Here is a 17,043-nt window from a genome sequence, read left to right on the forward strand (position 1 = left end):
GTGAGTTTTTAAACTCTGTGTGCACAGAATGAGGAAGTTCACCCTTGTGTTTGTGGCAGCTTCCTTTTTGCAGCTTTCGCCCCTCTAACAGGAAGAGAGAGAGAAACAGCAAGCCTAGAGCCAGACAGAACAGGAGCGGCTATCAGTTCTAACAGCGCCATGAAACAAACCGTGAGACTCTGAAGGTGGCTTCATGTTGATCTGCTCTTGAAAACTTGCCGGGGACAAAATAACCTGGGTGTCTTCAGACTGAGGAAGGGAAAAGTCTTTGGAAAGGATGTTTTCTCAACAGCCATGGTACCATGGCAATATCACTCGGTCTACAGCAGAGGACCTCCTCTCCAAAGCAGGCAAGGATGGGAGCTTCCTCCTGAGGGGCAGCGAATCCATACAGGGGGCTTATGCCCTCTGTGTTCTGTGAGTATTGCTGCTGTTCATCTCAGGTGAAGGGGCATATATGCTGGCACTAATATTAAAGACAAGATTTTTTGATCTTTAAGTGTGTTCGAGTAGGTATGCAGTTTAAATTTGCAGTGTGTTGGATGATTTGCATTGAGTCAGTCATAAATGCATCATATAAAACATGCTTGGTTTTGTAGCGTTGGCTATATAATCTTATTTTGATCAAATATATATAAACATGATGGTTTTTGAAATCACGTATTTTAGAAATGGCTTCCTTCTTCCTACTTTGGGTGCATGTTGTCAAATGAATTACCAGGTAAAATGTCACTACATAAACTCTTTTCAAAAACTCTATTATTGTTGTTGGTATGAATAAACAAAACAGAGGCCTATTTGTTTGCAAACTGACCTCAGTTTCCTTGTACGTGAGTTCAGGTGAAGTGTTTGCAAATGTTTCTTTAAATTATGCAAAAAATTATATATATATATATATATATATATATATATATAATATATATATATATATATATATATATATATATATATATATATATAACATTGCATTTATGTCCAATGTGATTCCTTGTACAGTGAAATATTAACAAACAGTGTTGACTGAGACTGAAGGAAGTTGGTAAGGGGTTTCCCATAATTGCTGCTTTCTGCAAAATGGCCTGTTTCACTGTTTATATTCACTTTGCGATATATATATGATATGTTATTCTTGTGTAATTTATGTTGCAGTTATGCAAATTAATGTTTTGACCTTCTCATTCCTTTGCAGCTACCAAAACTGTGTGTATACCTACAGAATATTACCAAACGAGGATAAAAAACTATCAGTCCAGGTAAGAAATTCTCCATTTTGTACCTGGTAGAAGTTGCTGACATCTTGTGTTTCATTGGCTTGAAGTGAATTGCTCTGCTTTCATACTCGTGCAGACAGGTGTTGCGTGCGCTGGAAGACTATTCTGAGCACTGAGGAACTTCTGCTTGTGACGTCAAGTGTTCGAAAGTTGCCAGAATTATGTGCTTAGTTGTTTTAGTGAATATATAAAGCTTTTATGGTGCCTCTGAAAAGTATTTTGAGACCTTTGGAAGCATAAATCACAATTAAAATGATGCCATTTTTATTCATTGGGTACAAAATATCAAGCCAAGTGGCATCTGCAAATATCTAGAGATTTTCTCAAATCTAACTTCACGTTTAACCCATCGTTCTGCTCAGTTTTACACCTGTATGTTCTGACAAGTGGAAAATGTTCACATTTTGTCTCCAATTTGAAAAATATGTTATTTATTTAATTATTAAATATATTGGTTAGTAATTTTTTTATTCTTTTTTTTTTTTTTTTTTGCTCAAGAAAATTGTGTTTCATTAAAATAAATGCCTAGGTTGTATTCCAATGAAATTTACACATTTTTTATTCGACTTAAATGTTCCTTTTTTTTTTTTAATTTATTAGTAATTTATTTTAATTATTTTAAACTGTCTGCAACACCATTCATTTCCTGGTTGCACTAAAATGGTGGTTATGTATAAAAAATAATACAATAAAACCACAAAGAGCAAAAAGTATACTGCTGGTCACTTGACAAAACACTGTGCATCATTATGACTAGTTGCATAGAACATCTGGCATCCTACAAGCCATTTACTATCTTGTGCTTGGTATTGAATGCATGACCTTGTGACAGTTGGCTCTTCAGCTGCCTAAGACTCCCTGAGACCGTTGTGTAGGCGTCTTGTCTGTCAAGCTAGTATCTATTATGTCCACTGCATTAAAGCAAGCATTAGTGACTGTGCAGCTGCAAAACCAATTGGTGGTTTTATTCGAGCTGTTATACTCGTGACATACAAAATAATGAAAGCAAAATGGGTGACCTTTGACTATAATTTGCATTGTTCTCTCTCAGCGTTACATTTCGAAGTAACCTGCACTCAAGGGATGGGACTAAACTGAAAACTGTAGAGTTGTACAATGCCCTTCAGTGTCTTTCTACCACAGTTCTTCCTCTTTCAAGCCTGCATTGCGGCACAGGCTCAGTTTTAAATTATCCATTAGCGTGGGTGTTAAGCAAGCCACAGGGTTCCTCTTGCACCCTGCCTTGAATGGAAAGTTTTAAAAAAGTGTCATTATTGAATTTGATTTGATCAATTCAAATTAAATACACCATTTGTGCTGACCTTTAAACTGTAGTATGAGAACGTGGGATGTTTTCATACTAAGATTACACTTGTCGCTTGTTGTCAGTCGGACATCTTTACATCTTTAACGTTTCAATTATTTTGTGCGCGGTGCTAAAAAAACGCTGCTATTTTCCCTAACGTTTCTTCCTAACCAAATATATGACTATGAAGAGGCTTTCATAATACAATTAGGGACTATAAGTTTGGATTTAATATCAGATACATTTTGATTGGTTTACGGAAGACAAAGTGTGTACTGTACTATATACAGGTGCATCTAAAAAAAAGGTTATCGTGAAAAAGTAACTTATTTCAAAAAGTGAAGCTTTCATATATTCTAGATTCTTTACATGTAAAGTAAAACACTTCAAAAGTTTTTTGTTTTAATTTTGATGATTAGTGCTTATTGCTCATGAAAGTCAGAAATCCAGTATCTCAAAATATTAAAATATTTACATTTGAGTTTCATTAAGTTATCATCCCCACAGTATAAATTTTGGGTATCTTGTTCTTTGAAACCACAATAATGGGGAAGACTGACTTGGCTTGGCAATGGTCCACAAGACAATCATTGACAGCCTCCACAAAGAGGGTAAGTCACAGAAGGTCATTACTGAAAGGGGTGGCTGTTCACAGAGTGCTGTATCAAAGCATATTAAATGCAAAGTTGACTGGAAGGAAGAAGTTAGGTAGGAAAGGGTGCACAAGCAACAGGGATGACCGCAAGCTTAAGAATACTGTCAAGCAAAGTCGATTCAAACACTTGGGAGACCTTCACAAGGAGAGGACTGAAGCTGGAATCAGTGCATCAAGAGTCACCATGCTTAGACATCTTCAGGAAAAGGGCTACCAAGCCACTTCTGAAACAGAAACACAAACGTCAGAAGCATCTACCTGGGCTAAGGAGAAAAAGAACTGGACTGTTGCTTAGTGCTCCAAAGTCCTCTTTTTAGATAAAAGTAAATTTTCCATTTCATTTGGAAATCAAGGTCTGGAGGAAGACTGGAGAGGCAGAGATTCCAAGCTGCTTGAAATTAAAAAAAAAAAATGGTGAAATGTTTACTTGTAATGAATCTAGAATATATGAAAGTTTCACTTTTCGAAATAAGTAAAAAAAAAAAAAAAAAAAAAAACTTTGTTTTAGATGCACCTATATGTGCTGAATTTTGTACATCAAATACCAATCATTAGATCATTGGGTTTTTTTTGGTATTTGTTGTAATTATGTAATGTATTGCATACAATACATAATTACAAGTAAGTATTGTAAGTCAAATCAGGTGACTAAGAGCTTATAGTACAAAGTCCTTTAAAAACAGTGGCTTATAAAACCTACTTGGCACCAACTGTAAGAGATGCCATGCAAAATGAAGAAATGCAATGTACAGCTATTTGTTTCTGACAAAGGAAGAGCAAATAAGAGAGTCACTGGAAGTATTACTGAGGCTGTTGTGCATGTTTAAGCAAATAAGGAGTTTGTATATCGTAAAAGCTCATAAATTTGGTATATCTTGTTCAGTCTTCAGAATAGCAGATCTTTCTTGTTCATCTTGTTGCAGGCATCAGAGGGTGTTCCTATTCGGTTCTTCTCTGTGCTGACAGATCTGGTGGAGGCGTATTATAAGGAGAACATGGGTCTGATCACACATCTTCAGTATGCTGTGCAGAAAGAGGAGGAGCCGGAGGAGGAACCAGGTAAGTAAATCACAATAAGCTTTGACCATAGGTTCATAGCTTCAAAAACCTATACATAACAACGTTATTTGCATACACTTTAAGTCAAAGGCTTTTTTTTTTCATTAATCTTCATCATTTGTTTGACTCCATTGTATGTTTGGATACTATTTCACAGTAAATGCAGGCGTTGATTTGTTCAAATCTCCATTTTCACAGAGCCAGTTAGTTTGCCGCCTCAGTTGCCCCCGAGGAATATCACAAGTAATGAAAGTAAAGACAGCCATAGTGACTCATCCAGAGGAACCGATAGGGGAACAGAGCTTGCCCGCCCCTCCATCTCAGATACCTACATCCAGCGTTTGCAGCAAATCGACATATCAAAGTACAATAAGATTTCTTATGTTTTTCAGTGCAATTTCTTGTTAAATAGATTATGATTGAATGATTTTGGCTGATTTAGACTGTTAATTTAGAGTCACTGTAGAGAGTAGCATTGTTCTGGTGTGTTAATATTTTTGATATCCAGTCTACCAGAGGACCATCAGAAGTCCATCCAGGAGTATTTCCGCTCTTCTTTGTGTCTGGATGCAGAGCAGGTGCAGAATGGCAACCCGACTCTGCCCCACTTTAAAAAGCTCACACAGAGTATCTGCAAAAACCTAACCAGGTACAAAGAGTCTGAGAAATATATCTTGAAACACCCGGATGCCCTTATAAATCCAATGTGTATTTAATCAACTTTAATTGACAACCCTTCCCTTTTTTTTTTTTTTGTAGTGAAATTGCCCGCACACTTCCGAGTCTTGAGGCACTGCAGAAAGTTTTGGATCAACCGCTGTCTCCTGGAGCTGGGAGGATAAGGAATCAGGTCAGTAAGAATGAATCAAACCAGGAATTGTTGTTCCTGATTTCAAATGTCCACCCTCCTGAAGTGACAGTAGATTCTGTAAGTCGCTGTGGAAATATATATATATATATATATATATATATATATATATATATATATATATATATATAAATAATATTAATTGGAGGTAAGAAAATACAATTAATTTGATTGAAAAAAAGCTAGTCAGATAGCTTGCAATAATACTTTTTGTAATTTACTTTTTACTGATTTACTCAATTTAGAGGTAAATACTAGATTTCAAAATAAGTTTTATTTGTACCTGATAAATATTTGAATATTGCATCCAATTTTGAGATACATTGCTCAATAAACCATTAAGTTACAGATGTTAGAACAAAAACAACGTATAACAACACTTCTCCTACAGACAAGTAAAGAAATCAAACAATGAGAAAAGACAATCAAATATATAAAAAAGTTATTTTATTTTATTTTATTTTATTTTATTTTATCCCTCCCCAAAAGTTCTAGAAATATATCTGTTGGTTTTACTTCTTTTTCAGCATTCTGGAGATGCAAATCAGTCTGTGGCTTTCAAACTGGAGCAACTGACTAAGCTTATATATTCAGTAGAAGATAAGGTATCGCTGTTCTTTGTTTATGGATCAAAGCAAACATGACAATATTCCTACTAGAAACTTTATTATAGACTAACATCACATCTTATTTACAGACCAAGAATGCTGTGTTTGAATCTGTGGGATATGATGGAGGGCACAGAAAGTCACTTATTCCTCCTGTGACATTCGAAGTAAGAAAGTCAATTCAACAATACTTATTAAATATAAAGGAATTTAATTATTTAGCAGATTAACGCAAGTATATATACTGTGTGTGTGTGTGTGTGTGTGTGTGTGTGTGTATATATATACATATACACATATATACATATATACATATACACACATATATACATATACACATATATATACATATATATACATATACACATACATATACATACATATACACATATATATACATATACACATATATATACATATACATATATATATATATATATATATATATATACATATATACATATATACATATATACACGTATACACATATATACATATATACATATATATACATATATATACATATATATATATATATATATATATATATACATATATATATATATATATATATATATATATATATATTATATATATATATATATATATATATATATACATATATATATATACATATATATATATATATAGGTATGTTGTTTGATCATTATGTATTCAAAGTGAGAGTCATAACCTGTTACCTCCTTCCTGTTCCTCGTAATGATGTCATAAAAATGAAAGCATGGACGTATTCACTGCTGCTGGTTTGCTCTCCAAAACCACATGCAAATTAGAAAGAGTCTGGTTTGCCTATGTGCTAGATAAGCAATGACGTTTGGGTTGGTTGCCTCTGCAAACAGTCATCATAGAGAACCTTTGTAACACTGTTTTAGGTACAACAGAAATGCTGCACTTCATTTTGCTAATGTGTTTTTATTGTCCTTTTCTGTGCTAACAGGTCAAATGCGACTCCCTTGGTATTTCAAACAAAATGTACCTCAAAGTAGATGTGGAAGGTGGGAAGGTTTATTTCAAGAAGTCCAAAGATGGACCTGAGGACAAATATTTTGTGCACAATAAAAGTATGCTGAACCATTTCATCACTAATACAACCACACATAATTGAATTTAATGACAATGTTTCAATATTGAAGAGTCAGCAGGGCTTTATTGCAAAATAAACCTCGATATGAAGTCTGGGTCCTCGTCCTGAAGGGCTGCGATAATGTGCGCTATTTTAACTTATTTTATTATGCAAGACAAAAGAAATCACAGAGAAACAACTGTTTCAAGAGACAGGCACAATTGTCACATATACAGCTTAGTGATGGTCATTGGTCATAATACGAAATCTGTGATGAACCAATCAGAATCTAGTATTCCTGAGAGCTTTGTAACCAAAACGTGTGAAATCACCTATTAACCAATAAATAATGTGAACATGCCGAATTCTTAATTTCAGTCTTGCAGCTGGTGAAGTCACAGAAGATGCACAACAGACTAGCACTGGTGGTAGAGACAGAGAAGGAAAAAACTCAGCGCAAAGAATTTGTCTTTGATGACACAAAGGTAAAAATCCTACTGCTAGTGTTACACTAGCAATGAAAAGCTTTCAGATGGAAGTTTTGTAGGCAGCCACAACATGAACAATGTGAGCCAAAATTGTTTCCATATTTTGTGTGTTTTTAATGTTACCTTGTGTGTAACTGTGTATCTCCAAACACATTTTTGAAAAGAGAAGGCTTCTGCCAGCTTCTTCAGCAGATGAAGAACAAGCACTCAGGAAAACCTGAGCCGGATATGATCACCATTTTTGTTGGCACCTGGAACATGGGTAAGATACATTTAGCCTACCTTTAAATTTATTTAGTACAAAAAAGCTTCTTGAATTCTCCTCAGTTCAGACAATTTTTTTTGGAGCTGAACCACAAGATAAAAGTGCTGTTACGCTGTTTTTTTTTCTCACTAGCCTATCCTTGTGAAAAAGAAGATCACTTCAGCATATTTTTAAAAAGAGTATTTATTATGAAAAAAATATATACTTTAAAAGAATCTAGTTAAATGCTAAATAAATTAAATGTTTTTAGACATTTAATGGCATGTTATGTACAAATAAACAAAATGTATTATAGTTTAAACTTATATTAAATGCAACAAGCTTTTTTGACCCATATTTTGACCAACTTAAATTGTCTTTGAAATATAGTTGAAGTGTACTATTGAATGTCCTAAAATGCATGTATGGTAAACTAAAATACACATTAATTGTGTTCATTTCTATGTTATGTAATATATTATTTACAAGACAAGTTGCAAGCTAGAACATTTAAAATATATTAACTATAAATGTAATAACACACTACAGTTAAATTTATAATAAAGTACTTTACATGTGCTTAAGTGTGTTGTCAACACTTCAAACAAATGTACCAAAATATTAATATTATTTAAATTTTACTTTAAAATACAACTTTTAATTTGACATTTTTACAAAGTAGACTTATTAAAAGTGTACACAAGTGTGTTACAAAACAGTCATGCAAGTCTCTTTAGTACACTTAAGTAGCCTTTTATTCGATAAATAGTGTATTATCTGCAAATACTGTTTTTTTTTAAAATAAACTTTTAAGATTTAAAGTACACTATTAATAAAGAGTAGGCCTTGTATAATATGCTTCTTCCCCTTATTTTTAAGTTCTGACATTTGTATGGTATAAAATATGAAGTTTACAGTAACTAGAGATGAAGTGAACTGTGAATTTAAGTGAAGTGAATTGCCCGTTTAGGAAATGCGAATCCACCACAGAACATCACTTCCTGGTTCCAGTCAAAGGGTCAGGGAAAAACCCACGATGACACAGCCAGTCAAATCCCACATGATATCTATGTGATTGGGACCCAGGAGGACCCGCTGGGAGAGAAGGACTGGATAGAGACAGTTAGGGGAGCCCTCAGAGATATAACCAACATTAGCTTCAAACAAGTATGTTGTTTGCATATTATGCTAGATCATTCGTTTTTCTCAGTTGAAAAATGCCATGCAGTGAATATGTATTTTATGTGAATATGTTGAATGACCTAGCATATAAGCCATATGATGACAGCTGTGTGTTTGGCTATTAACAGATAGCTACTCAGACACTGTGGAGTATAAGAATTGTGGTTCTAGCCAAGCCCGAACACGAGAACCGCTTCTCCCACGTCTTCTGTGACAGTGTTAAGACTGGCATAGCTAATGCTCTGGGTTTGTTTAAAGTTTCTTTTCCTTTAAAAAATCATTAGGAATCGTACTGCTCTTCCTTGTACATAAAAAGCTGATTGTGTGTGTGTGTGTGTGTGTGTGTGTTTATAGGGAATAAAGGAGCAGTGGGGGTGTCTTTCATGTTTAATAGAACCTCCTTTGGATTTGTCAACAGTCACCTGACCTCAGGAAGCGAAAAGAAGCTGAGGTAACCTAAAAACATGTTTGTGCGACAAATGAGACATTGACATATAATACACAAGGATAATAAATAATTATTAACTTATGACTGTACCTTTTCCAGACGAAACCAGAACTTTGTTAGCATTCTGCGTTTCCTGAATCTGGGAGATAAGAAAGTTAATCCTTTTGACATCACACATCGCTTCACACACCTCTTCTGGCTGGGGGATCTGAATTATAGGGTTGACTTACCAGCACAGGTAGGTTCAGATGAATGCGCATCAGCGTGTTCCCAAGCAAATTGCATGTTATAAATAATTTGCATGTTTTATTCCCAGTAAATATACTTGAGCATGTTGCATGTTTTAAATATTTTGCATGTTTTTTTTTCTTCCTGTAAATTAACATACTCAAACGTTGCATATATATATATATAAACAGAGTATTTAATGCCTGTCAAATGCAAAAACAAGACAAATGATCGGTTCATAAAAGAAACTGCTTTTCTGTTTTCTGTTTTGTATCAGATACTAATAAGCCTCTGCAGAGGTCATTTTACAACATGTTTTATCACAAAAGTAATTCATGCTATAAAGCAAATGGCTAAATGTCAAGTTGACATGTCCTGCAGTGTTTACTGATTCTTTTATAATTATTATGAGTTCATATGAATTGAAAGACTACATGGAATACTATAATTCGTTTTTTCACACCACAAGCCCATTAATAATGGTCTAGTGGAGATATTTTATATTTGAACTTATAAATGAAATTCCACTGAAATTTTAAATCGTATGTACAAGTGCATTTAGGTTAAAGAAAAGAAAGCAGTCCAACAAAAATAGACAAATCCCTGCAATAGCTTGCAAATCTTATTTTAATACAACGTTTTTAAACGATATGCTTCAGCTACCCACATTATGATATTATGAGGCATAAGCTGCCTCTGTGGTTTAGAGAGTGTAGTTGTATTCAGAGCAGGCAGTTCCTCTGTTAAGACCAGAGCTGTCACATACAGCAGCTCCTGACATCAACTGACAGGAAAAGAGAACTTTTGCATAGTTGTTTGCTTTTTGCAGGAAGCTGAGAACATTGTAATGAAGATCAAACAGCAGCAGTATCAGGACCTCCTGGCCAGAGATCAGCTGAACATAGAGAGGGAAGAGGAGAAGGTCTTCTTAGACTACGGTGAGAGCACTTGTGCATGATGTTAACCTGTTCATTATAATTTCCACTATAAATTTGGACAGATTTTGATTCCTCAACTACAAGGTTACTCTGTGTTCATTCTTAGGTGGTCCTAGCCAAAACTCACACCTTTAGTTGAGCCAATGTTGCTATGTCTGGCCAGTCAGAAAAACCGAGCGGTGTTGACATTTCCAGAGCCACAATGCTTTCACTTCCACTTATGAATGGCTCACTTAGTATTTCTCTACTCTACTTAAGCTGTAATAGTGGAGTGTTTTAAGGACTTCAGTATCAAAAAAATATCACAAACATCAACTCAGAACCAGCTTTTAAAGTTTAGGACCACATGCTGTAAACTGGAGGTTTACTAACTGTAATCCAGACAGTTCTTTGAGGAATTTTATTTATTTATTTGATAGTTTGTATTATTCTTCTTGCCTTTCCAGTGGGCCTAAGCACACTGTCTAAAATCAGACTACTATGAAGGGTACTATCTACCAAAATTAGAAGAAACATACACTAGATTGGGGTCGGTAAAATGTTTTTGAAAGAAGTCTCTTATGCACATAAAGACTGCATTTATTTAATAAAAAAATACAGTAATATTTAGAAATAACAATACAATTCAAGTTTCATATTTTAATATATTTTAAAATGTAATATAATCCTGTGATGTTAAAGGTGTTTTTTTAGCAGCCATTACTCTAATCCTTCATAAATTATTCTAATATGCTGATTCAGTGCAAGAAGTATTTATTGTTATTATCTATTTAGAAAACAGTTGCTGTTACTGTTTTTCTGCGGGCGTCCCGTGTTCGAATCCTGACTCGAGGACCTTTCCTGATCCTGCCCCCACTTCCTGTCCTGTTATAATTAAGGCAAAAATGCCACAAAATAAATCTTAAAAAGAAAACTTTTTTTTTTCACAAATATTTTTGTGGAAACGGTAATTCTTTTCACGATTATTTTATAGAACTTGAAACCTCTTGTGACATTTAAAAGGTCTTTATTGTGTGTTTTGACCCATTTTATGCATCCTTGCTGAATAAAAGTATTAATTTCTTTATCAAAAATATATCCTACTGATGGCACAGTTGCGCTTCGGGTGTCTAGAGTTCGAATCCCGCCTCTTGGACCTTTCCCGATCCCATCCCCCTCCCCCCCCCACCAGCCTCTTCATAACACAACAACCCCACCACAAAAAAAATAATGCCAAAAAATATCCCACTGACCCCAAAATTTTCAACTACAGAGTAGAAACATGGGTATTTATGGTATATATACCACATTTGTAGCTTGATGTTTGTATGCCACTGCACTACTTTTTAAATGCTTTTATACGTAAATGTGCTAGATGGAGGTCTAGCCACCTACTTCTCTTTTAACATCTTTCAGCATCTTCATTTACATGTTTGACTTCCCCCATTTTTCCATTCCGCATGTTTTTGTAGTCAAGACCACATGCCATCATTTTTATACTTGTTTCGTATGTTTTATTTTACAGTGGAGGAGGAGATAACATTTGCCCCTACTTATCGTTTTGAGAGAGACACACGGGATAGATATGCCTACACTAAAGCTAAAGCCACAGGGGTACAGTGTGAAAGCCATAATCCATGTCAATAACCTTTTTAATTTAGTAATGAAAACTCTCTTTACATAAATGTTTGATCTCACAAACAGACAAAATACAACTTGCCTTCGTGGTGTGATCGTGTGCTTCGCAAGTCCTACCCTATGGCACATGTGGTTTGCAACTCATATGGTTAGTTACCATATAATATAAAATGCAATTTCCTGTAAAATATTAACGCAGTTAAAACATCATTACATTAACCAACATTACTCTTTGACATTTCAGGATGCACTAATGACATCATGACAAGTGACCATTCCCCTGTATTTGCCACATTTGATGTTGGTGTGACTTCTCAGTTTGTCTCAAAAAATGGTATGATCTTGAAAATATTTCACTTTGACAACAGTCCTTCCTTTAGATATAGAACTGTTTCATCCTGCTAGCTGTCTTGTGCTGTTATATTGTTTTTGCTCTTTACAGATCTCTCAAAGGATGCTCAGGGTGCTATAAAAATCATGAACTGCGTGGCTGTTCTTTTGACTAAATCAAAGACCAAGTTCTTCATTGAGTATCACTCAAGCTGCTTGGAGAGTGAGGAGCTATAGCCATTATACTTTCAATTATTTTATCATGAATTATCACAAATCATTTGAACCCCCCATTTTTTTATTTTTTTTTTTGTGCGAACAAATGAGCTACAGTAAACAGTGACCTTAAATGCTTCCAATTCATTTTCTAGAATTTGTAAAGAGTCCTGAGGGAGAAAACCAAGAGAACACAGAGGGCTCGATAAAAGTACGATTTAGCGGACAAGTTGAGGTAATCAGTTATCCTTATTTGATAAAATATTTTACATGTAAAGCTCAGCCACCATGTTTACATTATCTTTGAAATTGCTTTGCAGCTCACGCCCATCATTGCAGACCCAGAATACCTCCTTGATCAGCACATTCTCATCTGCATTAAATCTACAGACTGTGATGAGTCATATGGTATGTTTACCTAAAATCTGTGAACGTATATGCTTGTCATTTGAGCTGGCTTGTAGCTCTCATTATTGCTCATTGACCACTTTGGAAGCACATAATTTTCTTAATATGGTTCATATTCTGTTTAAAATAGTGATGAGTAGTCAAGGTTAACACTATAACAGAAACAGCTGTTGTTGTTGACTCTGTTACTGTGTCTAAAATCGCTCACTTGTTGCACCACGGCAGTTGAGTGGAAAAAATGAAGTGAGGCATTTTACACTGACATATTACACTGTTCACTAGAACACTGGAACTGATACTATTTTAATATACTTTAAAACACAATTTATTCTTGTGATGCAAAGCTGAATTTTCAGCATCATCACTCCAGTCTTCGGTGTCACAAGATCCTTCAGAAACCATTCTAATATGCTTATTTATTATCAATATTGGATTTTGCTGCTTAAAATTTTTTGGAACCTGTGATATTATCTTCAGGATTCTGTGATGAATAAAAAGCAAAAAAAGAACAGCATTTATTTATAAAAATAAATATTTTGTAATACTGTACACTAAATTAATTTTTAAATAATTAAAAGTGATGACAAAGAAGTATATTGTGAGAAAATATTTATATTTTAAATAAATGCAGTTCTTCTTTTTCAACTTTTATTCATCACAGGTTCCAAAAAATAAATCAGCATATTGTTAATAAATCAGAATGATTTCTGAAGGATAATGTGACACCGAAGGCTGGAGTAATGGATAATGAAAAGTCAGCTTTGCATCACATGAATAAATTATATTTAATTTTTGAATGGCAGTGAGTATTTAAAAAAAAGCAAAAAGCCACTAAGAATAAACACATTGTAAGTGTACATTGTTGAATGTACTACTGTATGTAGTATCTTTAATTTTACTGTCCATGCAGCTGTTTACATCTAAAGCAAGAGAAATAATGAAATATGAAAAACACCCCTAGTTTAGAACTTTATTAGGAAAAGTACATTCATATGCATCACAACTGGGATATTCCTGCAAACATGTAATCAGAATATCTGACTGAACTGAATAATGTTCAGTAAAGATGAAGTTTGTTCAGTCACAGTGAGTATTCTGAATAAGCTGTTAACACAACTCAAAATTCTGATTAATACAGTCATATGCAATTTGTCATATTCCGATTTCAAGAAACTGGAATATTGACTTAATCTTGTCATTGCATGTGTGTACATGATGCTTACATAATTACAAGACAATATTCTCATTAGTATTGGAATAATCCTATGCATGTTAACAATCACGTTGTGCTCTGTGTGTAGGTGAGGGTTGTGTGGCTCTGCGTTCTGCTGAAAGTTCTTACACTGAGTTCTGTATCAAACTCACACATCACGGTGAGCGCACAGGTCTGCTAACAGGTGGCATTCAACTTCCCAAATCTGATGGAAAACAGACAGAGAAGCTGTATGGTGAGTGCACAGTTTGTTTCTGTACAGCAGAGCCAGTTCAAACTTGTGCTATAACGCTTTCCTCCCCGAAAATCGAGGCTGTGTTCCTTTCCTCAAGACTATGTTTCTTTATTCCAGATTTCATCAAAGTCGGAGATGACCCAGGAGCTGGTAAAGGCAAATCAGGAGAGAATACCAAAATGTAAAATATTTTAATCTTCCCTCTTTTTGAAAATTTGACATTCTTCACGAAGCTTAGATTTGATTATGCTTGTACAAATAAATAACTTTGACATTCTTTGACAGGTCTTCTTCAGTCCTCGCCACTGATATTAGTAACCCCAGTTATATGGGCATAGGCTACAAGAGCAGTAATCAGGCAGACAGGAGCCCCGGCAACATTATGTCCCAAAGAACAGGGCCAACCTCAAAAGACATGACGCATGGCAATCTCTCCCCAAAAAAGAGTACACCCAGCCCAACTACAAAGACATCAAACCCTTTGTAAGTATTCCCCTTACTTTTAATGTCAGAGCAGATGCAGACATTTTTAAAATGAATGTGCAAGGCGTCCAGTGTCGTTATTTTTAGCAGTACAAAACAGCTTGATATTGCAAACTAGTATTTCTTATCATGTTATTTTAATGTATTGTTGTAATTGTCGTTGTTACTCTTTTAGTTATTTACCTACAGTATAGTGGCTAATGAATTGGATATCTCACATTTACACAAAATAGCTTACTTGCAAAATAATGGAGATATATAGACATATTTTCATCTCCTTTATCTCATCAGTATGTCCTTTATGTCATCTGACAAATGTTTTTGATTTAGACAAATATAGCAAAGGTTATTCCTTGCCATTATGTAGCACTCACTTAAAGTTAATAATTAAAAACACTCAGTTTAAAAACACTGTAACTTAATACACATAATACACAAAACTAATAACACAAATGTCAAAATTAATTATTTTTCATAATGTTGCATGTCGAAATTCATTTGTAGTATTCAAAACAATTTATTTTATTTTTTAGTGTTTTGTTTTGAATTTTTAATCAAAATAGTATAGAATTTGAATATCTGTCTTTAATATATTGTCAGCCTTGACAGAAAAAGCCACAATTTTAATAATGCATCCCTAATATTTTTTGATACATTTAATGTTTATACAATTTTCTGTCCGTTTGAATTTTAAAATGTTTATTTGTTACTAATAGCAATTAAAATATTATTTTTGATGACTGCTTGTTATAAAAAGAGCTTTAAAAGGGATTATAGGTTGATCTTCTAAATTCTATTTTTGTGGTTATTTTTGGTTTTAGATCTGAGGATGGGCAGCCTCCAGAGATGTTTGACAATCCCCTTTATGGCTCAATGAGTTCATCACGAGGAAGTAAGGACCATCTCCCTCCTCCAGATGCTCACTTCTCCTTTCCCAAAACAGACCTGGATGCTGACCGTCAGCACCCTGTTCCAACCCCTCGCTTCCGCTCTTTCACCTGTTCAGAAACCAAACCCCAGCCATCATCAGCCACAAACACCATGAGCAGTGGTCTGCAACCCCAGAACATCACCAAGAAGCCAGTGGTGCCATCTCGCTCTGAAGGGGGTATGACTGGGCCTAATAGACCTCCGGTGCCTATGAAGTCTCGCCCTGGTCAGCCACAAGAGCCTCAGCCAAAGCCCAGAGACTACAGAGACAGCTCTGAGCTTCCATCCAAGTTACGGCAACAAACCAGACAAGGCCAACCCAAAGATGGTATGACAACCACAGTACATTCCTTCTTTGTGGAAAACAGTAGATCAGTGGTCTCGAAACTCTTCTGTCAAGTGACAGCGAGCTGCAAGGGCTGTGTGTAAACAGCTCTATTGATTATAATGCTTTGAAATAATATATATTTTAAATACCTTTGCCTTCTCATTCAATTCCAATGTCTTTCCTTAGGGCATCATGAGACACAACAGCCACAAGTGAAGATGGGTCGGCCATTAAAATGATTTCCTACTGATGTGTCATGGCAGGAGAGCTGTCAGCGCTGGCGTGAGCTTCTTATCTGATACTTGAGACTCTGTAGTACTGGGCAAAAGACATAAGCTTCTTTATCTTTGAGTACTAAAATTGATAAATGTATAAACAATAGCAAGACAGAGATCTTGGATATTAATTTTAAAATGAATGTTTTACAGTTTGAATGTCACTGCATATAGTCATACATAGAGCAATCATTTCTATCAGCCTCAGTTTAAACATTTCATGTTGCTTAAAACATTTTTTATTAAAGAGAGAAGAGTGAACAGTTGTAATCGTATAATAAAACCAAGTGTTGTACAGTCATTGATTTTTTATTTGTTGGTCTGTTAAAAATTCACTTTAGTTTGATATCAGTCAGTTTTACCATAGGCCACCAATAGTTGTTTTTAGAAATCCAAGCAGTGTATCATTTTTCAAAATTACACATTTTCCATGTTTCCCTCTTTCCATCGTGTTTTACAGTATATGGCATTGCAGAGCTTATATTGTAAATAACAAGGAACAAGTAGCCTATACAGTCTTGCTTCTTCGATTCAAATTAGACCAATATATAGCATGTCACCTATATCACCAAATTAATAAATAGGGACTAGTGCTGAAGAAAAAAGAACTACATGACTATCTTGTAAGG

General features: G+C 34.7%; 1 protein-coding gene across 2 annotated transcripts; it reads left to right on the top strand.

Moving 5' to 3' along the window:
• The first annotated feature begins 72 nt into the window (after nucleotides 1-72).
• On the top strand, nucleotides 73-16,715 carry LOC109110360 (phosphatidylinositol 3,4,5-trisphosphate 5-phosphatase 1-like). Of its 2 annotated transcripts, XM_042725853.1 has the most exons (28): nucleotides 73-417; nucleotides 1,190-1,253; nucleotides 4,156-4,291; nucleotides 4,490-4,655; nucleotides 4,800-4,940; nucleotides 5,051-5,141; nucleotides 5,687-5,764; nucleotides 5,857-5,934; nucleotides 6,726-6,849; nucleotides 7,230-7,336; nucleotides 7,499-7,601; nucleotides 8,554-8,750; nucleotides 8,894-9,011; nucleotides 9,120-9,216; nucleotides 9,313-9,451; nucleotides 10,271-10,379; nucleotides 11,884-11,972; nucleotides 12,063-12,144; nucleotides 12,241-12,330; nucleotides 12,439-12,549; nucleotides 12,698-12,777; nucleotides 12,863-12,950; nucleotides 14,252-14,398; nucleotides 14,516-14,579; nucleotides 14,684-14,881; nucleotides 15,703-15,773; nucleotides 15,888-16,139; nucleotides 16,326-16,715. In XM_042725853.1, exons 1-28 carry the CDS (start codon nucleotides 278-280, stop codon nucleotides 16,376-16,378), a joined length of 3,213 nt encoding a protein of 1,070 aa, XP_042581787.1. In that variant the 5' UTR covers nucleotides 73-277; the 3' UTR covers nucleotides 16,379-16,715. The 2 variants fall into 2 exon arrangements, with proteins under 2 accessions (XP_042581787.1, XP_042581786.1); XM_042725852.1 differs by having other exon boundaries at nucleotides 15,703-16,139.
• Nucleotides 16,716-17,043: the final 328 nt, after the last annotated feature.

The sequence above is a fragment of the Cyprinus carpio genome, chromosome B6 (genome assembly GCF_018340385.1).
Source record: "Cyprinus carpio isolate SPL01 chromosome B6, ASM1834038v1, whole genome shotgun sequence".
In the NCBI taxonomy this organism is placed as follows: domain Eukaryota; kingdom Metazoa; phylum Chordata; class Actinopteri; order Cypriniformes; family Cyprinidae; genus Cyprinus; species Cyprinus carpio.